This window comes from Botrytis porri, assembly GCF_014898465.1.
Source record: "Botrytis porri strain MUCL 3234 chromosome Unknown BPOR_022, whole genome shotgun sequence".
NCBI classification, from domain to species: domain Eukaryota; kingdom Fungi; phylum Ascomycota; class Leotiomycetes; order Helotiales; family Sclerotiniaceae; genus Botrytis; species Botrytis porri.
In genome coordinates, this window is record NW_024066096.1 from 68,586 (window position 1) to 94,784 (window position 26,199).

General features: G+C 44.2%; 8 protein-coding genes across 8 annotated transcripts; 4 read left to right on the plus strand and 4 right to left on the minus strand.

Annotated features, from left to right (window-relative positions):
* Window positions 1-1,151: 1,151 nt before the first annotated feature.
* EAF01_011496 (uncharacterized protein) lies at window positions 1,152-2,179 on the plus strand (the record flags this gene model as incomplete). The annotated part of the gene is made up of 3 exons (XM_038919754.1): window positions 1,152-1,266; window positions 1,347-1,423; window positions 1,505-2,179. 3 exons carry the CDS (start codon window positions 1,152-1,154, stop codon window positions 2,177-2,179), a joined length of 867 nt encoding a protein of 288 aa, XP_038764687.1.
* A 403-nt stretch (window positions 2,180-2,582) lies between these two features.
* EAF01_011497 (uncharacterized protein) lies at window positions 2,583-4,255 on the minus strand (the record flags this gene model as incomplete). Its single annotated transcript, XM_038919755.1, has 4 exons — window positions 2,583-2,887; window positions 2,947-3,205; window positions 3,300-4,091; window positions 4,154-4,255. The coding sequence occupies 4 exons, from the start codon at window positions 4,253-4,255 to the stop codon at window positions 2,583-2,585; spliced, it is 1,458 nt and encodes a 485-aa protein (XP_038764688.1).
* Window positions 4,256-4,706: 451 nt separating this feature from the next.
* Window positions 4,707-7,193, minus strand: EAF01_011498 (uncharacterized protein; the record flags this gene model as incomplete). The annotated part of the gene is made up of 5 exons (XM_038919756.1): window positions 4,707-4,791; window positions 4,842-6,188; window positions 6,239-6,829; window positions 7,027-7,095; window positions 7,171-7,193. 5 exons carry the CDS (start codon window positions 7,191-7,193, stop codon window positions 4,707-4,709), a joined length of 2,115 nt encoding a protein of 704 aa, XP_038764689.1.
* A 627-nt stretch (window positions 7,194-7,820) lies between these two features.
* EAF01_011499 (uncharacterized protein) lies at window positions 7,821-10,051 on the plus strand (the record flags this gene model as incomplete). Its single annotated transcript, XM_038919757.1, has 4 exons — window positions 7,821-7,847; window positions 7,922-8,054; window positions 8,117-8,182; window positions 8,238-10,051. 4 exons carry the CDS (start codon window positions 7,821-7,823, stop codon window positions 10,049-10,051), a joined length of 2,040 nt encoding a protein of 679 aa, XP_038764690.1.
* Window positions 10,052-11,096: 1,045 nt separating this feature from the next.
* On the plus strand, window positions 11,097-12,132 carry EAF01_011500 (uncharacterized protein; the record flags this gene model as incomplete). The annotated part of the gene is made up of 4 exons (XM_038919758.1): window positions 11,097-11,113; window positions 11,170-11,410; window positions 11,471-11,854; window positions 11,908-12,132. The coding sequence occupies 4 exons, from the start codon at window positions 11,097-11,099 to the stop codon at window positions 12,130-12,132; spliced, it is 867 nt and encodes a 288-aa protein (XP_038764691.1).
* Window positions 12,133-12,365: 233 nt separating this feature from the next.
* On the plus strand, window positions 12,366-15,530 carry EAF01_011501 (uncharacterized protein). The gene is made up of 7 exons (XM_038919759.1): window positions 12,366-12,686; window positions 12,747-13,648; window positions 13,745-13,813; window positions 13,873-14,096; window positions 14,193-14,328; window positions 14,384-14,569; window positions 14,628-15,530. The coding sequence occupies exons 2-7, from the start codon at window positions 13,448-13,450 to the stop codon at window positions 15,342-15,344; spliced, it is 1,533 nt and encodes a 510-aa protein (XP_038764692.1). The 5' UTR covers window positions 12,366-12,686; window positions 12,747-13,447; the 3' UTR covers window positions 15,345-15,530.
* Window positions 15,531-16,158: 628 nt separating this feature from the next.
* EAF01_011502 (uncharacterized protein) lies at window positions 16,159-18,868 on the minus strand (the record flags this gene model as incomplete). The annotated part of the gene is made up of 9 exons (XM_038919760.1): window positions 16,159-16,212; window positions 16,264-16,405; window positions 16,464-16,667; window positions 16,736-17,061; window positions 17,116-17,189; window positions 17,261-17,736; window positions 18,074-18,218; window positions 18,295-18,399; window positions 18,856-18,868. 9 exons carry the CDS (start codon window positions 18,866-18,868, stop codon window positions 16,159-16,161), a joined length of 1,539 nt encoding a protein of 512 aa, XP_038764693.1.
* A 907-nt stretch (window positions 18,869-19,775) lies between these two features.
* EAF01_011503 (uncharacterized protein) lies at window positions 19,776-22,234 on the minus strand (the record flags this gene model as incomplete). Its single annotated transcript, XM_038919761.1, has 5 exons — window positions 19,776-20,169; window positions 20,220-21,013; window positions 21,063-21,826; window positions 21,878-21,905; window positions 21,959-22,234. 5 exons carry the CDS (start codon window positions 22,232-22,234, stop codon window positions 19,776-19,778), a joined length of 2,256 nt encoding a protein of 751 aa, XP_038764694.1.
* Between the last annotated feature and the right edge of the window lie 3,965 nt (window positions 22,235-26,199).

The window sequence follows — 26,199 nt, forward strand, 5'->3', positions numbered from 1 at the left end:
CCTCCCTCGTACTCTCATACCCTTCGCTTCGGTCCCCATCCCATTCAAGGACCCGAGCGACCGCGCATACATCGGAATCCAATCTGCATCTGCATCTAGATTCTGCAGGCACACCTCAAATCCAGAAACCCATCTGCAACGGCAAGATTTCCCGAAATGGATATGTTTCCGTTGATGGTGCGCAGGCAGGGCGTCTGATGATTCGTGGATCCTGGATGTGGAGATGTCGATATGGATGGGTGGATGGATGGGGGGGACTTCGTATTCCGACCATGCTCTTGATTTGAATCTGTCGTGCACACTTTGAATTTGGAGTTTTTTCACAGATGCAGGTGTACCTGGCCTGGATACGAGGATAGGTAGGTACCAAATTCAATTTTTTTCACCCGCGTGCTTAAAGAAGTGGGAGTCCTGTCAGTCATTTCATGTCAGCATTGCAGATAGCTATCCATAGAGGGCCCCAGCACGAACGAAAGCTTCACAAATAAGTAAGGAAATAGGTAAGTAGATTAGGAAGAGATAAATACATAAGTAAGCAAGCAAGCCACTTACAAAAAATATCCAGATGCACAACCGCAAAACAGGTACACCGGTATATTGTCTCTAACGGTTTAATTAAGGTTACATAAATCTCTGTGCTGTGTATCTCGTACCGCATCGTGTGGATGGATATACAATTTGCGAGGCACTCCAGTCCTGTCCAATCCACTCTTGGATGAGAAATACATGAATGTCAGGAATTCCCCGGGGGTTTTTGTTGATTTTTTTGAGGAGGGCGGTCTGATTTGGACTGGTTTGGATTAATCTTTATTGAAATTCGAAAGAGGTGGGAGGGATGCATGTGTTACTATCGTAGGAATCCATCCGACTGCGCTGGCTTTGAATTTTTATCTATATATATAGATATATACACATGCAGAGATATATTCCCTCGCCGCAATTTTTGTTCGTCATTCGTTTTACTGTACTGGGGTTCTCTTTTTACATACGATATAACGGGTGGTTTTATATTACTTCTTTACGTTTTGCAAATCATCGCGCTCGTTGTCACTGCACTGTTTAAGTGCTTGGGAAATTCAAGATTTAATCGTTTATTAATTTTTCTTCACAATTCATATAGTTCTTCAAGTGGAAGTCCACAGATCTTCATCATGAAAGTCCTGCGAGTTATAAGTTTCGTCGCACAATTTGCGATGGTGGTGAGAGGAGTATCTCCAATTTGTCAAACGCAGATTGATCCGAGGAGTGTTAACGATGCTACACGTTGTGAGTGGTTTAATTTATTTTCGTTATGTTATAATTTATTAGAATGCACTATGAGAATCCGAAAACCTAATTCTATCCAGATCAATGGTGCAAAGTTCAAATCAACACCTGCGAAACCCTATGCGGTGGATTTACAGATGAAAATACATGTGATATAGTACGTATCCATCATCTCTCATCCCATCTCAAATCTCTCCCTTCATACACATCTTCCCTCAACCCCTAACACACACCCTAGAACTCCCTCTGCTATTCCTGCACCTGTACTTCCAACTCCTCTCCCGCTCTCCAACTCTACACCTCCACAATCCCATTTTTCGTTTGCGAATATATCTATTCAGAATGTATTGCAGCCGGAGTAGATGATCCCGCTGCTCAGAAAGTATGTCAAGAAACCGAAGAACAGAATTGTGGAACGATAAATCCAGAGATGGTTTCTTTTCCCGCTTCGGCTTCGGTTTCGGCTTCTACTTTGCCGTCGATATTGTCGGGGATACCTACTCCGGTACCGCAGATGACATCGCAAACGGGGATAGATACGGGGGAATGGGTAACTAGCACGACGGAAACGGTGACGCCGATTCCGACCCCGACGGGAACAACGACTGTGTGGAGTACTTCTACGGCTTCTTCTGGGAGTGAAAGTGGGGGAAATGGGACGGTAAGGAGTGGAAGTGGAAGTGTTACGGGGAGTTTGTCGTCGTTGTTGGGGGTGACGGGGGTTAGTAGTAGTACTGCAACATCGACGGTGTCGAGGACGAGTAGTTCAAAGACGGCGACGGGAACAGCGACGGGAACGAGTACACCGAGTACGATTAGTGAGGGTGGCGCGGAGAGAATGAGAAGTGGGGGAGCGTGGGTAATTTGGGGTGTGTTGATGGTTGGAGGTGGATTTGGGGTTATGGGATTGTAGGGTTTAAAGAGTCTATATGATTTATAGGAGAGCGAAATGCTCTGAAGTGGGGAAGATGCCGGTTGATAATGAAGGAAATGTGGAGGGCGAATGTCCCAAGTTGGGGGAGATGTCGATTGATCAATAGTGATGGAAATGCGTAGGAAATGCGGAGGAAATGCGGAGGAAATGTTAAAATCCCACAGTTAAATGAGGGTGAGAAATCAAGCGAGAAATGGAAGGGAAGTTTCCAAGGAGATTAATACCCATTTGAGTTTATATGAACGGGGCGGGGGGGGGAGGTTGACAGAAGAAGGCATGCACAGCTTTCCAGGCAATTCATAGCCATTCAAATCTCTAATTATAAATACAAGCGATATTACCTCATCCAAACTGCTCTCCCTCCGTACCCTATCCCCAACCCCTACAAATTCCTCAAAGAAGCCACATCCGGATTACCAAAGTGCTTCCGTCTAAACTGCACGATTTTCCAGGGACCAATTTCTGAGCGCGATACTTCTTCCTGCAAGGCTGCTATAAAAGCTTCGTGTCGAGGAACACGCAGAATTCCATTCTCTTTAGAAATGGGATTGGAGGCCCAGAAATGAAAATTCAGTCCGGAGTATTGACGGAATTGGAGGAGAGAGCGTATCCATGGTGCGGGATTGTCGAATCGTGTTGAGAAAGGGATGTGGTTGCGGGGACGGGGACGGAAGAAGGTGCTTTGTGCTAGAGGAGAGGGGGGCGTTAGTAAGAAAAGGGAAGGCAGGGATGGGGGATTAATTGACGAATTGAAAGAAAGGGGGAGAGACGAAGAAGAGGAGCTGAAGAAAATAACTCGCCGACTTCCGGATAGCTCATCCCGATATCGATTCTGGGCTCGGCTTTGTAGCGGAGAGATGCAATATCAATATCCCAACTCGAGTCACCGAATGAGACTTGCCATTTTTTGTACATTCGATCCCTGTTTTCGCGGTAATAACAGGCGGAATATTTGAAGCACCATGGTCTTTTCCAAAACCTTGAAGTGTTGTCATATAGATGGAGCTGGTATGACAAAGTAAATCAGTATTCATAGCTCCGATAAAACAGACAAGCCCCAAAAAATCGAAGAAAAGAGAGAAGAGAAAAAAACACATACTGTTGATCGAACCCAGGGACAACTAAAATAATTCATAATCGCTTCCCAAGCTCTAAACTCCATTCCCTCATCACAATCCTTCATCGCCAACGAATACGGAACCGGTAATCTAATATGCGTAATCGCCGCTCGATCCCTTTCCTTCAACCCGAAAACAAACTCCTGCGCATCCTCCAAATTATCAAAATGCAACGCGTTCTTCGCAAAGAAAGTTGCTCTCGCTTCGGGAAGCTCCAGATTCATCTGTTTGCACACCAAACGATGAGAAGGGAAATCCGAGCGACTAGTTCTCGCGCACAACGCATGATCTCCTTCTCCCGCCGGACAGGCCGAACTTTTGAGTCCGGTGGTCGCCACGCACGAATGATACTTAAAAGATATCGACGACGACGAAGAAGCATTTTCATCTTCAACCCGGGAAATATGCACTATATTCCCCTGCACGACATCCTTCCAAATCGTATCTCTAATTTCCCTCGGAAGACGCAGAAGCGTGGATTTTCTCTGCGTCTTGTAAGCTCGTATGTGCGCAGCTTGTCTTTTCGCACTTGCGATTATCCGAAGCGCTTCTTTCTCCTCCTCTTCTACTATTTTCCTCGCCAGCTCAAAATCATCTCGTTCATCGAAAAGTATACAGATTCGCTGATATTCTTGAATCAGATCATCATGGCCTTTCAAAATCTCTCCAACTGTTGCTTCAAGAATTTCGCGTGGCATTTCCACATCTTCATGAAAATTCTTAATAATCTCTATAAATCGTTTATAAGTCTGTGATTCATCTGGGAATCGATCCTACGCTTTGTGATTAGTCTCATTGTCTATATTCCAAAAGCTAAGCTTGGATGGCTTGGTACTGTGAGCATGTGTAAATAGTTTCGGATCGTAGAACAGACAGTGGACTCCTGAGTCTCGAACAATAATCCTGGTTGATAAAATTGAAGAGCATTGGATTCCATAACGATGATTTCGTTCTCGTTTTAATTTATGAGGGAGAAAAGTTGGAAGAGAAGATAGATTTTGGCAAGTCAGCAATATAGAATTGGGTTGACACGGAGCTTATATACTTGTATTCACATTCCTACCTAGAAAGACATGTACCAGGTACGCATTTTTCTATTTAGTTTAGGAAGTACCGTGTCACATGACCCTCGATCAAGCATATTCGGGATGCTTGCCTTCTTTGCTTGGTTCGCTCTCATACCTGAGAAATAGAGATAATTGAGGCATTGACTTGAAATTTTGTATATATTATTATTAATTCGATAGAAGACTTTTAAGAGTCAGATTTTGTACTTCATAAGTAAATTATTTCATGGACATTCTGGTATGCGCCATGCCAATAAATTTCCAGACTCCGATCCCCTCCCATTTCCCAAAACGACCTTCCAAATTTCATTCATTATACAACTATTGTAATACACGATGAGGAAATAGTTTTCGTCCCGCCACATTCACTTGATATTCATGAATTCCATCTCCTGCACCAACATATCTGTGAATGGTTAGCATTGTTAATATGAGAAAACATACAAAAGCACATACAGTAGCCTACTATCTTCGCTCCAAGCGAGTCCCATGGTGTCCACTGGCTCACTCCTACTCTCTCGCTCTCGTCTCAATATATTACTATCGTTCCTCACGTCAAGACTAAGTCTAGTAAGCGCATCCAAGGGACGCCATGGCTGTCTTGATCTTTGAGTGGATGCTTGATTCTCCTCCTCTTCCTCTTCAGGTTGATCTCGAGAGTACCGTGTTCGATACACTTCTTCAAGTTCAGCCCAAGCATTAGGGGCTGCTTCATAGCCAATGGTTGGAAGACGAGGAGCGAGTGACAGACGCTCTAACCCAGAAAAGGTATCTGCACTTGTCCGTACGGTTCTGTCAGACTCGGCATCCACGGTGGTATTATCTAATACTGATGATGCTTGTTGTCGCCTGATCACATTCCTAATTTCGTTCTGTACTACACGCCTTTCACGGTCCTGATTCTGTCTTTCTATGAAGGCTCGAAAGGAAGCCGGCGTTCGGTCTGAATTGACAAATTCTCGTAAAGCACTTGGGAGACCAGCTGTAGATATGCGGCGTTCTGTGTCAGCAAAAATATCTGTGATTCTACCTCCTTCCAAAATGCCCCATCTAGAGGTGGTTCCCATTTCTCGGGCCTCACGGATTGCATCCCTTTGTCGACGAGCTGTTCGATGTGCCTGTAATATCTCCATCTCGTCAGCAGTTGGTGAGAGTTGGTGTCTGTTTGTCAAATCACGGGCCAGGCTCGTTAGTTGTTGCTGATCAAAATCCAAGCCTAGGTAGTCTGGCATTGCGCTGGTAGAAGCCTCAGAAGGTGACTCTGTGTGAGAAGCACGAAGCCTTGCATCTAGCCTAGCCTCTATTGACAGAGTATTATTTGAGCGCTCAGTAACCCAGACTCGTTCAACGCCCTCCCCGCGAGAATTTATATCGATTACCTGCCTGGAAGTGAACAAATCCCGGACATCTGCTACTCCAACACGTCCGCTAGCTTCAGTCCAAGCGAGTAAATCAAAATTATTTGGTGAGAATCCCATGGCTCTAACAGCCCCAGATTCAACATTAGGTCGTGATGTAGTAAAACTAACTTCCAAAGGATCGACATCGTCTCTAGTTAGTTGTTCGGTCAAGAATATCGATATAAGTCCATATTGAGTGGCCACAGCAAGATATTTGCCCGAATTAGAAAAGCATGCTGCAAATGAACCTCTCATGGCACTTTTGTCCGATAGTCGTTGTCCTTCGAGCTGAATCCTGCCTGAAAATACCCACTCATACTCCTCATTCATATGCGAAGTAAAATGAGTCTTTGAGACCTGTTTCGGCTGCCTTTTGTGGATATATAGGAATGGATCATCGCATCTATTTCAAATTAATAAAGTGTCAACGTCTAGTGAACTTGAGGAGCATACATTGCAATGAGGATACTCCCTTTCGGTGATATTACAGCGCGGTTCACATAATCAGGATAAGTGAGAGCATCCATCATCTCGGAGTCATGTAAGTTGAGTATAGCAACAGAACTGTCGTTGAGCGCTGCAACAGCAACAGGTTCCTTGTATGCCATGGGCAACGATGATTCTGAAGGGAACCAAAGTGTTATACAGTTTACTACGTCGGAACCTATCTTCTTGGACACATGCGGAGTGGTAGCATCAGGACTAGATCTTCGGGAGTCATCGGTGGATTCCCTTTGAGTTGGTCTTGCTGACGGTTGTAGGATGAGAGGTAATCGAGCATCGGCATCAGCGCTCAAATCCAAAAGCGAATCAGTCTTTCCAGGTCTCTCTCCTTCTCCCACATAAAAGCTTGTGAATTGTCCTCTATCTCCTCCGGCGCATACCCAATCCTTTACGGCCGTCAAACATCGCGGCTCGTATTTTAAAGTTGCGAGGAGCTCGCGCTCGCGAGATTTTGTATCGAGACAGATTATGTCGTGCGAACTCGGGTAGTAAATAACATACTGTTTCGGAGAGCTCAGCAAATCGTGCAATTGCCAATGACTATAAGAAGTTAGAAACCCCATCAATCTATTCGGCAGATACTAGCAACTGCTATGGAAGGCAGTGTAATTCCGACTGATTTTTTTATAAGAAACAGTAGTTGATGGAAGCCTTCAACAATTCTGCAGCAACGAAAAAACTTCAACATCTTTGGATCTGTTTCGAACGTGAATGCGCAAACAGAGTATCTTCCGTACCTTGGGCTAATGGAGGCTCGATAGTATCTCCGTGGCGACAATCGAATTAGGTCATCAGTAGGATGATATCTATCAAAGTACAAGTGATCAGAATGCGAATCAGAACTGAATAGTCATAACGAGCATTACGTTGTACAAACTCACGAGCTTTCTTCTTTGACAGCCATACTGTCATGCATTCAAGATATTGCAGCCATGCACAACAGGATGTAAACCAAGTATTCAAGTAGCAGGCTGCGATTAAACTGTGAAGATACTGAATATTAATTATGCGCTCATATGTGGTCTTTCAACAGACTCCTATTCTTTTGATAGAAGGGATAATTTGAAGGTTTCCAAACTGTAAAGTGTATTGAGGAGATACAGAAACAGATGTTGTGATTGATATATGACAAGCTCAAAGTTTCAATATTCATTTCACGACGTCAAGTTCACTAGTCTCGGCAACTATTCTATCCCGCATTCTGAGTGGATAATGACATAAGCACATATTCGATAACCTGATAACCTCATAATCCTTGCCACACCAAATGTGTCCGTGTGTCTTTGCATTCGAGCACGTGCTTGTGGTTTCGATGATGTTCTACCAATTGACCAAGAAAAAGACGCTAAAACTAAAAATGACATTTTTTCATTGTGGCCCGCCGTTGATTTATTATATTTTCTCCCTCCATCGCCTCAATCTTGCTAATCATCTACTCACACCTTTCTTCTACCCATTCCTTTTTCTCATACTTAATTCATATTACTTCTACAATTGAGTTTCCTGTATTATAGAAGCAATACAAATAAAGATGTTTGCTTCCAGAATTTCCAGAGCTGTAAGTTTTCGAATTGAAGCAGAGTAACTGCTATGACATTATCAACACAAAAGCTAACATTTGTTGCTCAATAGCTTCCAAGAGCAACTTCATCCGTCACACGCACAGCACCTCTCCGCACACCATTAGGATCATCGTTTGCTAGACGATGGAACTCAGATGATGCGGATAAGAAGGTCAAAGGACCAGTCATTGGTATCGATTTAGGTATGTTTATTCCACGTAGTGGCAAGCAAGTTTTTTCGAATCACATACTAATCTCTTCACAGGTACCACAAACTCAGCGGTTGCTGTGATGGAAGGGCAAACTGCTAAAATTATCGAGAACTCAGAAGGTAATTACTACCTCCCAATTTCACTGCTGTTGACCCGCACTAATTCGATTCCTAGGTGCCCGTACAACTCCATCCGTAGTAGCTTTCGCACAAGATGGTGAGAGATTGGTCGGTGTGTCTGCAAAGCGTCAAGCTGTTGTCAACCCAGAGAACACTTTGTTCGCAACCAAGCGTTTGATCGGACGAAAGTTCACTGACGCTGAGGTTCAACGTGACATCAAGGAGGTTCCATACAAGATCGTTCAACACACAAACGGTGATGCTTGGGTTTCTGCTCGCGGCGAGAAATACTCTCCATCGCAAATTGGTGGATTCGTCTTGCAAAAGATGAAGGAAACCGCTGAGGCTTACCTTACCAAGCCTGTTCAAAATGCCGTTGTTACCGTTCCAGCCTACTTCAACGATTCCCAACGTCAAGCCACCAAGGATGCTGGTCAAATTGCCGGTTTGAACGTTCTCAGAGTCGTAAACGAGCCAACTGCTGCCGCTCTGGCCTACGGATTGGAGAAGGATGAGGACAAGATCATCGCTGTCTACGATTTGGGTGGAGGTACTTTCGATATCTCTGTCCTCGAGATCCAAAAGGGTGTTTTCGAAGTCAAGTCTACCAACGGAGATACTCACTTGGGAGGTGAAGATTTCGATATCCACTTGGTTCGCCACTTGGTTCAACAATTCAAGAAGGATTCCGGCATTGATCTCTCCGGTGATCGTATGGCCATTCAGCGTATACGTGAAGCCGCTGAGAAGGCTAAGATCGAGTTGTCTTCCTCTATGCAAACTGATATCAATCTTCCTTTCATCACTGCCGACTCTTCTGGACCAAAGCACATCAACCAAAAGCTTTCTAGATCTCAACTCGAGAAACTCGTCGATCCATTGATCACCCGCACTATCGAGCCAGTAAGAAAGGCTTTGAAGGATGCCAACCTCGCCGCTAAGGATATTCAAGAAGTTATCTTGGTCGGTGGAATGACCCGTATGCCAAAGGTCAGCGAGTCAGTCAAGTCCATCTTTGGTCGTGACCCCGCCAAGTCCGTCAACCCAGATGAGGCAGTTGCCATGGGTGCCGCTATTCAAGGTGGTGTTCTCGCTGGAAACGTTACCGATGTCCTTCTCTTGGATGTCACCCCATTGTCTCTTGGTATTGAGACCCTCGGAGGTGTATTCACCAGATTGATCAACCGAAACACTACCATCCCTACCAAGAAATCTCAAATCTTCTCTACCGCCGCCGATTTTCAAACTGCTGTCGAGATCAAGGTTTACCAAGGTGAGCGGGAACTTGTCCGCGACAACAAGATGCTCGGAAACTTCCAACTTGTTGGTATCCCACCTGCTCACAGAGGTGTTCCTCAAATTGAGGTCACTTTTGACATTGATGCCGACGCCATCGTCCACGTCCACGCCAAGGACAAGTCAACCAACAAGGATCACTCCATCACCATTGCCTCCGGCTCTGGTCTTTCTGATGCTGAGATCCAAAACATGGTTGATGACTCTGAGAGATATGCCGAGTCTGATAAGGAGCGCAAGGCTGCTATCGAGGCTGCCAACAGATCTGACAGTGTTCTCAACGACACCGAGAAGGCTTTGAACGAATTCGCCGACAGACTCGACAAGACCGAGGCTGATGGTATCCGTGAGAAGATTACCGCACTCCGTGAGTTCGTCAGCAAGAGTCAGTCCGGAGAAGGTACTGCCACTGCTGCTGAGTTGAAGGAGAAGACCGATGAGCTCCAAATGGCTAGCTTGAACCTCTTCGATAAGATGCACAAGGCCCGCGCCGAGTCCGGTGAGGCCAAGTCAGAAGGTACCGAGGGCAGCGCATCAGAAGGCGAGGCTAAGGACGGCGAGAAGAAGCCTTGAAAACATTAATATAGGCATATTTCATCTCAACTCTTTTTAGCGATATCCAGGGGCACACATAGAACTACCGTTCATTGTATTTTTGTACTCATATGTTGCATATAGGCAACAATTTCCCTTGTCATAAATACTCCTTTCTTTTACTCTTCATAGCTTTGGGAAAAAAGGCGTTAGAGCAACCAATACTGTTCGCTAGATTTGAGCGTTCAGGGAATGTGTTATGAGGCAAGATTACGGAAAATGGCATTACTCTAGCTGTGTATAAAAATTAGGATAAGACGACGAATAATATGACATCCCCTCTCATGACTCATTTCAAAAATCCCAACATCTAATTACACTTGACATTGATGACTCTTTTGTGCTCTACTTTAAACTGATGTTTGACTTTGCATGAGGCTCATGCTCCGCCCTTTCGAGTGAGTTAAAAATAAGATAAGATATGTTACTTGAATACCATAATGAATTGATCAATGGTCTAAACTTGAAAATAGTTGCGCATTTCTTTTGCCAACTCAGAGATGATTAACAACTTGACAGAGATAGCATGCGATCCCTCCTTATGGCTGGCAGGCTCATTGAACTATTAGAATTGCCTACTCAATGAGACTTGCCACAATACTACCTCAATGATACTACTAGTAACCTTACAAGACCGGTACTTATCAGGTTAAATGGAATCTGTCCAGATGAGTCAAAAGACTGTGGTGGAATGCTTTGAAAGCATTGAAGCCTTGAATGGGTGCGAGGGGAGCAAGACAAGGCTGTATATTACCCCGCTAGTGCCGGAAGTGGTTAGACCAATTATTGGATAACGAAAGCTCGCCCTAGCAAATTTGCCCACCCACTCAAAGCGATATTTTAAATAAGAACTTCACGTTGAACATCGAACCACCCCACAATCGAAGTCACGATCAACCACTCTGCCATCGAAATTTCGCAGAGATAATTAAGGGAGCTTGATACAGCAAAAAGCTCGTATCTTGGGGTCGTGATAAGCGCATTGCATCACCCTACAAAGGCAAAAAGCACACCTATCAAAAAAATGTCTAGAGTCGCAAAGTGAGAAAATTCGCCATTTTTAACCAAGCCTCAGCATAATCTAACAAATGCCATAGTAATCGCGATTGGGCTGATGATGAGGATCTCGAGGATTCTAACGAGCTCCCACAGTCAACCACCACTACCAATAAAGATGGCACACAAACGATTGTAACCTGGAGATTCAACGATGATGGAAAGAAGGTCAAGACTACTCGCCGCATCAGATTCACTAAAGTCAAAGAAATCGTGAACCCAAGAGTCGCTGAGAGAAAGTCCTGGAGCAAATTCGGATTGTCCCAAAAGGATGCTGCAGGGGTGAGTTCAAAAGGGTTCCAATCTAGGGGGAAATGTTGACTGATTTGTTTATAACTTCAGCCTGCTTCGGATACAACCAGTGTAGGAGAGAACATTATATTCAGACCAAGCACAAACTGGAGAAAGGATGCCAAGGAGGAGGTTTCGGATGCCGGAGCTATGAAGAACAAGTTGAAGGACAAGCAAGTCAAATGTCGTATTTGTAGCGGAGAGCATTTCACAGCCAAGTGTCCTTTCAAAGGCACAATGGCACCTTTGGGCGAGGAAGGAGCAGTCGATGTTGCAGCTGGTCACGCAGATACTCCAGAGGGTCCAGGTGGTCTTGGTGCTGGCAAATCTTCATACGTACCACCCCATCTCAGAAATGGCGGTACTGCTGGTGGTGAGAGAATGGGTGGCGGCAAGTTCGAGAGAGATGATTTGGCTACTCTACGTGTCACTAATGTAAGTTCTCTATTTTCTGTTAACTTATTTTCCTTCGCTAATCCACAGATTAGGTCTCAGAAATGGCCGAGGAACAAGAACTTCGGGATATGTTCGAACGTTTCGGCAGAGTCACAAGAGTCTTTTTGGCAAAGGACAGAGAAACTGGTTTGGCAAAGGGCTTTGCATTCATTAGTTTCCAGGAAAGATCAGATGCTGCAAAGGCTTGCGAAAAAATGGATGGCTATGGTTTCAAGCATTTGATTTTACGAGTCGAGTTCGCAAAGAAAGCTTCATAGATATATCGACATTTATGAAAGGGCGGTTATGTGTAATGGAATATCATTGTTTCCTTGCCTTTATTGGTCATGGCTTATGGATTTTATGAACTTTTCTTCATGATTAGAACTGTTCTTACCGCAAGTATGGAAAAATCAATCACGCGAGATACCTTTGAACCAAAATACCGTCCTTGTACCTGAATATTGAAATGTAGCCCAAGACTACAAGTGAAGATGTAAAACACTAGGGTAATCAGCGCCGCATTGTAAAGCCTCGATTTGAATCAAATCCATATGTACGACACCACGTTGTTCTCTCGAGTCATTATTGAAAGTTTTAGTCCGAGAGCCTTCAATAGCGCAGACACACAGACATCATTGCCTATCACAATCTCCCTTTCATCTCAAGTCTCAAATACTTTCTGAGCCACTGACCAAAAAAAATATTCTCAATAGTGTGAAGCTTAAGATCAAAATCGAACCAATTTCCCATCTCATGTGGTATTAAAACCGAGGCCTTGATGCTCTAGAGTCTAGAGTCAGAGGCTTAGAAAACCGGCGGGGGAAGCAGGGTCTGATATATATCTGTGTCTGTGTGATTGCTATTTGCATTGCCACTGATGCATGCGCAGGTGCATGTGCGACATCCACCCGAATTCTGCACGGAGTCTTTATTATAAATTATGCCATCCATCGGAGATTCTAAGATATCTACCCCCATGATCCATCGTTTGAGAGTTCTCTTTCTGCACCCGGATTGGATGAAAGATAAGATTGTAAGGATTCTCCGCATGTTCTTCCTCATTGCCCCCAAGTGGCCCCCAAGTGGCCAATGATGGTTCCGTATCAGCGGCACGGCAAGGTCGTACTCTGTAGATGTGGTAACTTGGTAAGAAGATGAATTGCAGGACTGGTCTAAGTGAAAAAGATGGAATGCGCTTTTCATGGAATCGAGGCTGGTCACAGCACAGCGAAAATGCTTAACCGCAGACCGTTCGGCTTTAATCGCCGTAGTACCCTCGTGGAAATGTTTACTTCCCTCTCTTTCTCTTCTCGTTCTTACTTTTGCTAATTGCTGTCTCTAATTTCTCTTACTGGTTAATACTGGTCCTATTTACATATACATCTTTGTCTTCGCTTGACGTATTGATATGAGATGCATCTTACTTTCTTTTGAACCCTTCCCACTATCTATTGAATTCGAGAAAGCTAGTAGTGTCTCATTCACTCCACAATCTTTTGCAGTCTTTTTTTGGATCTACATTATATCTCCCTTTCCTTTCGATCTCCAACGAGTTTTTTTACGTCTGAAGTCGCAGAGACCACTTGCAACATGCAAAAACCTCCCGCCTGGGTAATAGCCGCTTGGCCTGAGCCCAATTATGTCGATCCAGAAACACATGGATGGGGGAATGTTATTCTGAATATCGTGTTATACATAGTCCTTTGTTGCTTTATTTCACTGAGGATATGGACGAGGACAAGACTGAGGGCTTCTTTTGGGGCGGATGACATGATGATCTTATTTGCTATGGTTGGTTTTACCTATTCTTCAGGCCAGAGTCTGCGCGTGCAAAGAAGATTGGTGTGATATTATACGATTGGAGATGCTAATGTCATGATGATGTAGATTCCTACGACCGGGTTCTTTGTTCTGAGTCTGCTGGCAGATTTGAAATTCATGTGGACCAGACATCAAGTATACACCCCTCTCACCATACAAACCCTTGTCTGTAACCATCACTAACAATAATCTAGTACGACATCCCAAGCTCACATGTGGAATTTGGACTGAAGATGGTCCTCTTGATAGAGATCATGTTCGCATCAGCATGCACGTTCACCAAATTATCCATGTTAATGCTTGTTCGTCGCATGTTAACCAGTGCCACGATATTCTGGAGACGGGTGACTCTGGCTGCTATTTGCATAGTAGGGTTACAAGGAGCCTTATTTTGTATTGTGTTGGTGTTTCAATGTAGGTTAGTTAAAATCATTGCTTCTTCCTTATGTTTGATATGCCAACGGAGGGGGCAAGTGTCGAGATGTGCAATGATTTACATACTAAAACATCATAGACCCCCGCAGGATTACTGGAAAATAACAGACGAGCCCCAACCAAACTGCATAGATCAATCCTCTACACTCCTTTTCGCCGGAATTATCAACACTCTTACAGATTTTCTCGTGGTCATCCTTCCCATCCGTACAGTGGTTAGTCATCTCATTCTCCTCATCCAAAAACCAAATTCTAACTAGAACAAAATAGTACTCAACAAATCTCCCCCGTCGTCAAACCCTCATCGTCTCTTTCCTCTTCACCCTCGGTTTCCTATCATGTTTTGCAGGTGTCATTCGTACATACTACATGTACCAAGTAACACAAACATATGATCAAGTATGGGCTTCTTTCCCCGTATGGGTTTCTGCAGCTGTAGAATTATATGTTGGAATTGTAAGTGTCTCAATGCTCTCCTTTCCTATACTTCCGGATCCTAACACTTCCCAACTAGATATGCACCTCCATTCCGGCCACCAAAGTCTTCTTCGCAACCTACATTCCCAAAATCTTTAATTCCCACCCCTCTCGCCCCTCTCAATCTTCTTTCAGTGCCCCAAATATTTTCAAGAGTATCCCAGTCCCACCTTCCGGCTTCGGCATCACATCCACCTCCCAATCCACGCACTCTCTCCCTAAATCAAAATCACGCTCCAACTCCAACTCCAATGTCCTCAGCAATCAAAGCTCCCAAATTCCCCTCTACGGAAGCGAAGAAGACACCCATTACGACAACGACACCGACCTCGACCAAACCATCGGAACGAGCATTTTCGAACTCGGCACCTACACAAACCGCTCGAGCAAATCGAGCAAAACAAGCAGCACATGCCCGATCATCGCAGATGAGGAAATGCACATCGGAACCGCATCCGTCATCTCACCGCTAAACAGCAATCCAGTCCTCAACAGCACCCACAATATCGCGAACCTAGGCCGCAATATCCTGGGTTCTGTGCGACGAGATAAATTATCGCTTGGCAGCGATCGCTCGCGCAATCGATCGAGGTCGAGGAATCGCTCGAGGAATCAGGAGAGAGAAAATGATGATCTCTATTTGTCTCTCTCGGAGGAATCAGGACGGAAGGAAAAGGAAGGGGGCTGGGATATACATATTGATGTGGTGAGGACGGTGGAGGTGGAAGAGGAATGTATTGCGGGGAGGATATGATACGATGTGATGCGATGTGATGTGCTAATTGATAATGGATAGGCCCTGGAGGCTCAACTTGAGATTTTACAGTCTTGAGAGTCAAAAGTAGTCTTGAAGGTCGTTGGTTGATGTTTTCGTGTATATAATTTCTTCTTCTTCAAACAGTATTTTATTGTATGTATGTATGTAGCTTGATTGTTGGACTTTGTATGTAATGATCCTAATGAAGAGATTTTGAGATATTCTAGCATATTACATATGATTTGATTGTGAGCCTGTGGTGGATACCAAGCTTTGAGCAAATAACCTGGAGAACTGATTCAACCGACATCAATTCTGATGAGAATATCTAGACTAGATACTCAGAATCTTGTTATGTTTGCCACACCAAAATCATCGCACATCAACATCAAGAAACGTTCAATTCACGCAGCATCACATCACAAGGTACTTTGAAATGAGGTAACGCACAATCCATTTAATTGCTACGTCAAATCCCTCTCTCTGCCCATCATACCCGCAACCGTCCCCTATCCAGCGAGTTTTTGCGCAGCTCCATAATCGAAACGCCAGCCAGTCATAAAAGAGTCTAGCAGCCAGAGCAAGTTATTCCCTCCTGTGTACTCCGCTAAAAAAGAAAGCCAAGCCCCATATATGCCCCGTAGCAAATACAAGTCTTGTGCCATTAATTAGAGAAACGAGGATACTATGTATTTAGCCGTGTGAAATTATTCATGCTATTTCGACCGATACGTGCGGTATTCATGAAAATGTATGATTCCGCCCGTCGAGAAAAAAAGACCGAATTTGACTATGGGTTGTGTTGCATAAATTAAAACCGATCTTCGACTCTTTCCAAGTCGTCGTAAGATAATGTGAATTCCCGCTACAACAAAGTTAGTAAACCATACTAGGGATAGAATATCTCTATACTTACTCGTTGTCTTGACCAAGTCTTTACATCGAAAAAGATGTAGTAGCCTTGCTCCATCTGTTGGGTAAGTTGACGAGGAACCATCAAATCATCCTTGGTAAGCCAAACTTGCATCTTTTTATGATACCGCCAATTCCTATTGCCACTATCAAGCGAAGAGTGTATTAGTAAATGAATTGCGATGGAACAAGTACTTTACTTACAGCTCCCTAGCTGCCATAAGCTGCTGCTTGTCCCCCGGATTACTGTAGAACATAAACAATAGGGCTTCTTCGTTGAAATTAGGCATCTTGCTTTCGAGAGGAGCAACATTAAGAACGCGATAACATTCAGGTAGGTTGAAACGAGTGACATCTGGTCGTGGGGGCTCGTTGTCCCATAAAGAGTAAATTTGACTTGAGATAGGTCTTGTGAACTGTTAGCATGGCTGAGATATTTGTTTCGAAAGGCAGAAGGCTATCCAGCCAGTACTCACTGCTCGGAATTCAGATCGAGGCCTAAATGGCTGATGTCAGTTCCAGTAACAAGAGCAGCATAGTCGGGAAAATTGTTCATCATATAGGAAAATCCCTTGAGTCCAAATCTGTCGGCATCACTCATGTGAGCTAATGGATCTTGTACTTTGGATTCCGCATTATCAGCACTTCTTGATAGAGAACTAGGGTCGAGTTCTTGTGCTTGAGTCAGGGTTGATGGGCCATCTGCTCGAGAGTTGGTCGCTGTAGGCATATTAAATTGTTGATTGTCGTCTTCTCTGAGTGATATTGGATTTGACGAGCCAAAATTAGTATCTGGAAAGCTCTAGACAAATTGATCAGCAGAGGCTCAATAAATTAAAGGGATTATTTATAATACCCCGACTTCATTCTCTCCAAGGCGTGGTAAACCTTGCCGGCTGGTGTCTATTGGGGATCTATTTGTGGATGGGCCTGAATAAAAGATAAGATTAGCCGAGCAGGACAATTATATATCACCCAATCAACATTGGCAATTTACTCACCTGACAAACTTGCTGGTGAATCAATTCTATTACCTGGTGCCACTCGACCACCAGTGGATAATGCACTTAAAAGACCATTACTCCTGGCTTGCTGTTGCTGTGGTGGGTTATTAGAACCAAATCCCAATCCACCACCGGCTCCAAACCCCACATTTTGTAGTAGACCAGAGCTTCGATCTTGGCCAATCTCTCCATTCGAATTCCCCAGAGGTGGAAAATCATCTGCGCTTCTCGGTTGTGAAGACTGACCAACTGCATTTTGAGCCCCAAATCTGAAACCACCCGAATTGTTCGATAATTGAGTTGATGAGTTGAAGAGCTCGTCTTGTTGCTGTTGTTGTTGCGCAGCATGTTGTGCGGATAATCCAGCTGATTGCTGTAACCGTATATTTGCTGGGCCAATATTACGTGCTCCTGCCGCTCCCCATGTTGACTGATTGTGCTGAGGCTGGTTTCCTGATAGTGAGGGAAATTCACTAAATGATGTGAGCAAAGTCAACTGTCAAGATTTGTAGTGTTGAGAAAGAAAATAATGAAACTCAGACAGGTTTAAGCAGACGGTATAATCTGTACTTAATGCAACGGAGCTATGAATTGTATCTCTGACGTATAAAACCTGACTGTGTATGTTTGAAGATTTTTGGGAATTTTAATACCTTCCAGGAGAATGTGGACGTGGGGGGTCATCATATCTTGAACGTGTTTTCCCCATATTTGAGTAGTTGTTGTAGGAAGGAGGGAAAGGTTGCGGTAATAAGATGTGGTCTCTACAAACCCTGGGAAGTACAAAAATCAAAAGTAGAAACAACTTACGACAAATCTAGTGGTGTTGCTGGTTGCGAAGATCCTCCTATTGTTTGTGCAAAGCTTGCCATAGGTCCATTGTTTGGACGTGGATTTCCTAGACCTGCTCCCCCCATCGGTACACCTCCAAATGCCCATGTCGCTCCATTGTTTGCTAGAAGTCATAGACAAACATCAGTATACATGAAGTCTCCTCCTATTCTTTCAAATATGAGGGGTGTGAATCGTACCCATTTTCCCACTGGGTGGTATCCTATTTGATACGTTCCTGTTCTGCATCTGCTGTTGATTGGGGAATCCATTGGGTATGCCACGCATGGCCTGCGGTCCTACACCTGGGAAAACAAAGTCAGCACATTTCCGTAACTAGTCCCCCTGTACAGAAAGTTCAATGAAAGCCCATGATAGCTGCAGGTTAATGCGCCCAAACACTTTCTAGCCACACGAGCACTCCCTTCGCCTTCGGATGTCAGATCTCGGTTTCACTCTTTCAAACCACGCCAGCAGACCTAGCAACTGCCCCTTCATGGAAGCTCTCTCATCCGATCTCATCTGGGTTGTAAAATCCGACTTCATGCAGAGCTTGTGCAAGATTTCCGCGGTCCATCCATAATCCAAGCCTTAGGGCAGCGCCTATATACTGCTGGCAGTCCGCTAGATCCCGTATCCTTCTGACAGCCGGTATTCTCTCGCATTTGAAATATCATCCAATGCAAGCTGTCTCCCTTCTCTCTGGCAGCCGTGCAGCGGGGCAGCTGTGGGGTGGAAAAGGGAGTTGGAGAGCCTCATACCTGGTCGATTCATAGTCGATGCTGTGATTCCCGATATCAATGACTTTGTATTATTTTCCGAATCAGGACGATAACTTGTGCGCTTCTGAATGTGCTGTGATAGTAGAGTCGTTGGTTCAATTAACCATTGAATTTCATGAAGCTTGGGGAACCTTATTGCGCGCATGGGCACATGCCTCCCCGTAGTCTACTTCTGGATACCTAGGTAAGGTCGGTTACAACTTACAAGGAACCAACAACAAGAATACATCACATCGTCTATAAGAGATCATCAATGCATCAAACGTAGAGTATAGAAGATTGAAATATGTATATAAAAGAACACTCACTTCAAAATTTCATTAGTATTTACGCTACTATCGATTACCTGCCTAGATGGTGCTTGTTGAAACTGGAATCCAGACAACCTTATGCTCACATGTATATGGAGGTAAATCTTTGAATATCTATACAAATGTTCATTTTATTGTTCACTTCGCACAACGCCAAGGTCAATGGTTGCTCAGTAATTCATTAGAATTTTGGTGTCGAATTGACATTATTGGGTTGTCAGATTTTACAACGCAGGAAGCATTGACATACGATCACATACTCTGTGCAGGCAATGCTTCTCTGTAGCATCTGATGGCCATTGCTTCACCCTAGGGAAGACGGGACCCCGCCCCTGTACCCTCTCCTTGAGGACTACAACCACGCGGTCATTACGACTACGTTACTCTGTACTGAATTTTAGTAAATTGTCCCATTTCTCCTTCTCTTGAATTTCCTCATGGAATGGTTTGAAGACGATGTCCTCGAGTCGGATTGTTGGATTGACTCTGAAGCGCCGTCACGACAGGCGTCTGAACGAACACCACGCAGCTATTCCAATTAATGGTATTCATACGATACGTTTGGTTTCCGAAAATTCGTCTTATTCATCAATAACCCCCAGTTTGATTGTTCCAGGAAGACTGTTCGCTCCTAGAGTCGCCTCCATATTCATTTTGACTGTAATCATTACTTGTCTGAGCAGGAGACCACCCCGAGCTGCTAGCTACGTCGAAGTCCGTGGCCACTGACTTTCCCTTGTTGCTCATTTGAGGTGAGCTATCACTCTGGTCACTGATGTCCATAGCAGAGAAAACTGCCTTCATGTCCTGCACATCTTTGCTCTCAGCGTTCTTTGGCGAGGAGGTTCGATCCTCGACAAATTTTCGTACAGATCGAATTATTGGATGATACAGTTCGTCATTTGGCAACCACCAATGCATGCAAGAATTATCTCGAAATAGTTCTGCCATTTTGCTCCTGAACGCGAAAGTTTGTATGAAACTGGTTGTTGTATTAGCAGTAGAACATCTGTGAATAGTAGTGCACATTACCCCTGAGACTCTATCGTTGCCAACTTTCGGCGCATCCACATATTATATGCTTCATCTTTGGATAGGAAGAAGACAGCAATACCAAGACCCCCTTGGAGACCAACGGCTGCCCCTTTTGGTGTCTCTGGATGATGCAAAATTGACTCATACATCTGACATAAATCTTCGGACAACCTGTTCATAACTTCAAAATCGGGTGGCATCTGCATCGCCTGAGCGGTATGCAGTCCATGCATCAAGGCTACAGCATACCGATCCATTGTATCTATGTTAATCGCCCAGAGCGGCCCACGATAAAGTACACCTGGCATGCATGGATCAAATAGACTCCCGGGTTGTGCTGGGGGAAAACCAGTGACCAAATATCGACTGTCCAACAGCGCTGGGTCCATATTGTCCTTCCAATCTTTCATCCGCTGTGTCATCTTTGCATTTTCAAAGATAAATTGTTCATGGGTAATTTCTCCTTTTCCTTGCTTCGCAAATAAAGTCGACATGTCTTTGCCTACAAGACGCATTGCTGAAGCCTGATGCTCCAATTTCCATACGAGGCTATCTGGTTCTTGCGCGATTCGACTCTTGAAATATTCCTGTGCATATGAAAACCATTCTCGTGAGATGGAGGCATCAAAACCACCCATGATTCCAGCCATGACATCGAAACGTGTGTACCACCCGAAAATGGCGCGGCCTATACTTGTCTCAAAGATTGTTTGCGGGGAATATATATCTACCAATATTTCGTATGCAGCTTTTTGATGGCCTAAAAGATTTGCCCAGTCCCCAAGATACTCCTGTAAGTAATCAGCATGTCATCCTGGAGAATTTGTTTGCGGTACATACTTCGATCGTTGCCAATTGTAAGATAGCTAAAATTGTACCTGTAGTATGCTGGGCACCTTTCTTCAGTGAGATTAAAAGTAACGATACTGCTTTATTGTAGTATTGTAGAAAGTCTTGGATTTTGCCTTCTTGTTTCTCTACTGCATATTGGAAAGCTGCAAACCCTACCACTGCGTAAAGAAGAGCTTCATGGCGGATGGCGACATCTAATAACAATTTGTGAATAAAGCCCTCATTGTTGGACCTCAAGCTATAATGCATGAAGGTGATATTTTGGCAATAATATGCCAAGTAAAATTGTAGATCGGGTGGTAAATGCGACCAGCTGCTCCTCGAGTTGTCGGGTCCCAAGTCATTTGTGAATGTCTGGTCGTAGAATTGCGGACTACCGCTAAATTGATCAAATGAAGAATAACCAATAGAGCCTTCAGTTGAAGGCGTCGGGGAAGAGCCTGTTTCTTGTATCAAAGAAGGAGTCTCTGAGCTTTGCCTTGTGCCAGTTTTAATACGAGTGGAAGAATGCGAACTTTGTGCGCTGGCATTGAGGTTCGAACTATTTTTCGAATACTTGGATTGGCTTTCAATCTCATCTTCATCTCGGATAACTTCCAGACGCTCAACGTCTCGGTCCTCGTATTCATCCTCAGATGAACCAGGGCTTTCTGATGGCTTTGATTGCCCAGCTTTAGATGAAATGTTTGCCGCGCCCTTTGCCGATTTCTGCACATCAGGGTATACACATTCTCGATTGCCTTTTGTGCATCCTATAGGTTGAGGTTAGCAGCATGTTACAAAATATAAGCTCATAATCTCACTATCACATTTTGGGCGGTGTTCGTCACACTGGAAAGTTAGCGCCCGTTTTTTTTGGAAAATTGCAGTTGTTAAGTGAGTACCTTCACTCGTCTACTGCGACAAGTATAACACCCAGATCTTGTCCGACGATGCTTCACATGCTCAATTCCCTGACTTGATTTTCGTCGATTTGATTTCGGAATGGGCCCAATCATTGTTATATCCTGGGCCCCAAAAAGATAGTTCAGATCCGCATAGGACCGGGCCGAACTTAGGAACTGTTGAGAATGTTGTGCTTGAGGGTCGCGTTCGAGTGTGAGAAGATGTTGACCCGGTATTGATTGCTTAGGCAGGTCTAAACGACCTGTACCCGTCATGATGATAACGAGATGTGGTGAGCTACGAGCAGCACCTTTCGTACGAAATTCAAATAGATCGGAATGTAAGTTTAGTTGTAGTGTCCTAAGCACCTTCTACATCAAACTATTCGCTCTATTGTGGAATTTGGAGCATCTTTCGGGGATACTCCAACGTTGGTGGGGACTGTAGAGGGTATAATCTTCAAGTACAGCAGTCGATGATGTATGAATGGATCAGCATATACATTTATGGAGCACACGGATAGCTGAAATTTCGACCGTTCTGGAAGTACCCAGCTTATGCACAGTGCCCTTCCGTGGTGATGTCTGTCGATATGGATTTGGAACTGGTTGCGGTGTACAGATCTTTTGTCATGTGGTGTGGATATTAAAGTTTAAATAAGATAAAATGACACCAAACTTAATCCACAGAGCAATCGAAGGGTTTCTGGAAATGCAAGCCTAGCTAGCTGCATCGGAATTGAGATGCAGCAAGGCGAGGGGTTTTAGTTGTCCAACGAATAATATGATCTGATGTCAGGATCAGGAATATATCCAATGTTAATATAATGAGAGAAAGGGGATTTTATCTGCCGGAGGTCGCATACGTGTAAGTCCTGACAGGAGTAAATGGGTGATTAGAGTCCAGAAAGAGCTGATAATGTCGAGATTTGATTACTGGTGTAACGACTAGACAAGGGAACTCGTGTGCCTCATTAATCTCGAGAGAACCTTTAATGCGTCGTAGACCCAAATTCTGGGAGTTGCAATCTAGGGTGGAGTTGGTCAAAGGTGAGAATTTCTGTGCATAGGAAAGTACGGTAGTGTAGTAATTCTTTTGTGGATTTGGGACATAAGGATCAAAAGAGAATTGGATTGTGGGTGAGCTGCAGTACAATGTGGAGATGAATTTAAGGAGCGCCACATTTTCTGTCTGTGCAAGTTCTGGTGACAAGGTCCAGGGTAAGGCCAGTCAAAAAAGAACAATACAAATATTTGGATTCCAAAATTTCAGAAGCTGTCCTCTTGGATGCCTCGACGTGCAGCCCTGAAATCACCGAGTTGAGTATTTTTAAGGTTTTTCATGACGTGCACTAAGAGAATGGAGAACAGCTTCCATTCCACCACCTAGATGCATGAACCAAGCATGCATAGGTTCCAGAGCCAAATCAATGGAAGGGCAACCCTCGTAGTACTCAAGCTCCACACAGCACTGTCAGGCTAGTACTAGCAGCAGTCATCACGGCGAAGATTGGTAGGTCATGGCTGCTACTTTTTCGGAAACAGATCTTATCAGGTCAACAGTCATGAAGGATCAAGATCTGAATAGGATTCCAGAAATCCAGAAATCCAGAATTCAAAGAATCCCAGCTCAAAATCCCAACACATCGATCGGAATATAGAAAACCTAGGACTTGGTAAAAGTTTGATGAGGGGCTGGAACATCAGCTCAGTGAGTGCATGAAAGACCTTCAGTGAGAGCCGGGGTAATGTTCCAGATGGGATGGCATCAATATTGAACTCAATTTATAGCGTCCGGATTAGAGTCGGACGAGGTGATTGGCAGTTGTGTAACAGACAACAACGATCGGGACAACCCTGTGCCGTGCCGGTAGTGGTGACAGTAATTCGATGCATTTAGCTCATCACCAACGTTCTTTAGCCACATCAAAGGGAGCATACTAGCATTTTACCTCACGCTGCATTTCTCAAGCTTGGTGACCAACATCAATGGGTGTTTTGCAACCTGCCAATGGTGCCTGTACATTCCAGCTAATATGTAATCTCATCGTCGGAGAACAATCACCACGATAAGATTCTATTGGTCTCGGAATTAGGAAAAGCTGTCTAGTGCCGGAGTGTTCCCAAAGCAGTAAATTGGTGGCAGGAAGTCGACCAGGTAAGGACGGGCCGACAATCGATCATGCCCGAACCAAGGTGATGGGACTTCCATTCCTTCGTAAGTGCATACCGAGCTGGAATTTAGATCAATGACTTAATGTATGGGAAATAGGAAACGGCATTATTTTCTGATTATCAGACCTTGATTTCAGATCATCACACACTTCGTCTCGTAATGTTGTATCTGAATGCGTGTGTATATGCTTGCTATTGATATGTATGCTCCGAAAATGTCTGCTTTCTACCTGGTTGACCATGTAGTATGAAGTATGGTGGTATATTGTTGCTGCTCTAGCTTCACGCAACACCGAGGTTGATCTGCATTGTGTGAAAGAAGAAGGCCAAGAACAGGGCTCCGGAAGGCTTGTAAGATTCATCCGTGGAAGAATTTGTAGATCATTCTGTGTACGGAGCATGGCTATGTTTGATAAACCCCGTACTAGTTGAGCAACGAACCACACACAGGTGGGCCATGGTGATACAAAATGACAATCGTGTGAATGGTTCCCCAGCCATCTTACATGTACACACATACGAAACCGATAATTAGGCACAATTGCGGTATTTGCGGTATTTGATAGGTGGGCAAGATCTTGCGAGCGATGTGAGAAGGGGAATTCTCGAATCTATCTCGTCTCTGATTCATTTACCTAGGTAGGCTAACTTATAAATGCATGCATGGCAAAATGACCTAATTAGTTGAAGAATGAAAGCGGTGTCACACAACCTTGGGTGAAATGGTTAATTTCCAACCGTGTTTTCGTACTGCCCACCTTATCCTCACTCTCTCACGCTCTCGCAATATAACATATCATCATTCTGCTTTGACGGTACGCATAAAAGCCCAATGCTGAGGACTTTCAAGTCTACCATTCGAGTACGATACGAATGCATCAAAATCGGACAAAATCCACTTCTAATTGGACTCATATGTACTACCTTTGTGGTGCTGGACTGAATCCTCATATTAACATAGTGAAGGTGGCGGCTCCACGGGCAAAGCACTAGAATACTTTTAACTCCACCACGAATCCTTAATTGTGCCATGTGTCCTTCTCTCATGGCAAGTTCCTTGGTGTGATGTCAGAATGTCAGACTTGCAGCGCAACTTTTTTCTTAATTATATAGAATTGGACCGACGCATCCTCATGTTCTTCTGTTCATCATTTCTCAGCCCATACGATCATGCTTTTGGGTCTGGATTTACTCTAAAGAATTGATCTACCTGTCCACAACGTACGATACGATCATCACCTAATAGATTTGCAAGGCAAATAGTAATAATTTACTGGTGGAAGTATTTACCATAGATTTTCGTACTACAGTGCTCCCGCCCTACCGAACGGTCCAAAATCACACCGAGAAGATTTTCAAACCAACTCGTCATTCCTAGCTGTACAACTGAGAATCGAGATGTCTCTATAGCAGCTTCTTAAAGATATGTGATCGAATATATACAATACCAGTCTCTACCACTAGCCCTGAAATGCTGCTGGATTAGTTCGTTCGCATACTGTACGAGTGTACCCTAAGCCCCATGCCGTTTTGTAAAGAATAATGGGGACTTCGTGGAGACTGCCGGGGGCATTTACGTTACTCAGCGACGATCATGGCATGAGCCTGGTAAGACTTCGGCGATTGGTCTTCCATTGCTAGTTCGGCCACAACCTTTCGCACCCCTCGGTCGGCACCGAATCGAGCAAGAACCAGTTCCACTTCAGAGCTTAATATCGACCCATCACCCCCCCCCCCAAACTTCCTAGTGTGATTGACAAATAAGGCTTGTTGGATATATAATACGATGCTATAAATGTCAAGTCTTTGACAGGCTGATGGTGTATGAACGAGTGAAATGAGGTCTGAGAAGTCTGAAAACTGTTTATAATCGTCGACTTGCAAGCCCGTTAACATCAGTCGAGCATGCAATGAAATTTCCCTGAGTAGACAGTCGATTTGCTTCCTGTTGAACATCGTATGCACAAAGACATCACATTCACGTGCAATATAACTCTCTGCCAAGTGGCTGCAATCAGTTTGCAATCCTAGTCTATTTAACAACAAGTGCTGGTTCAACTTTTTTT

Excerpts from the sequence above, each read along its gene's own strand:
- EAF01_011501 (XM_038919759.1), top strand. The coding sequence starts at position 13,448 with ATGCAAAAACCTCCCGCCTGGGTAATAGCCGCTTGGCCTGAGCCCAAT. Across the intron at positions 13,649-13,744 it reads TGATGATCTTATTTGCTATG|ATTCCTACGACCGGGTTCTT; the intron begins GTTGGTTTTACC and ends ATGATGATGTAG. Across the intron at positions 13,814-13,872 it reads TCATGTGGACCAGACATCAA|TACGACATCCCAAGCTCACA; the intron begins GTATACACCCCT and ends ACAATAATCTAG.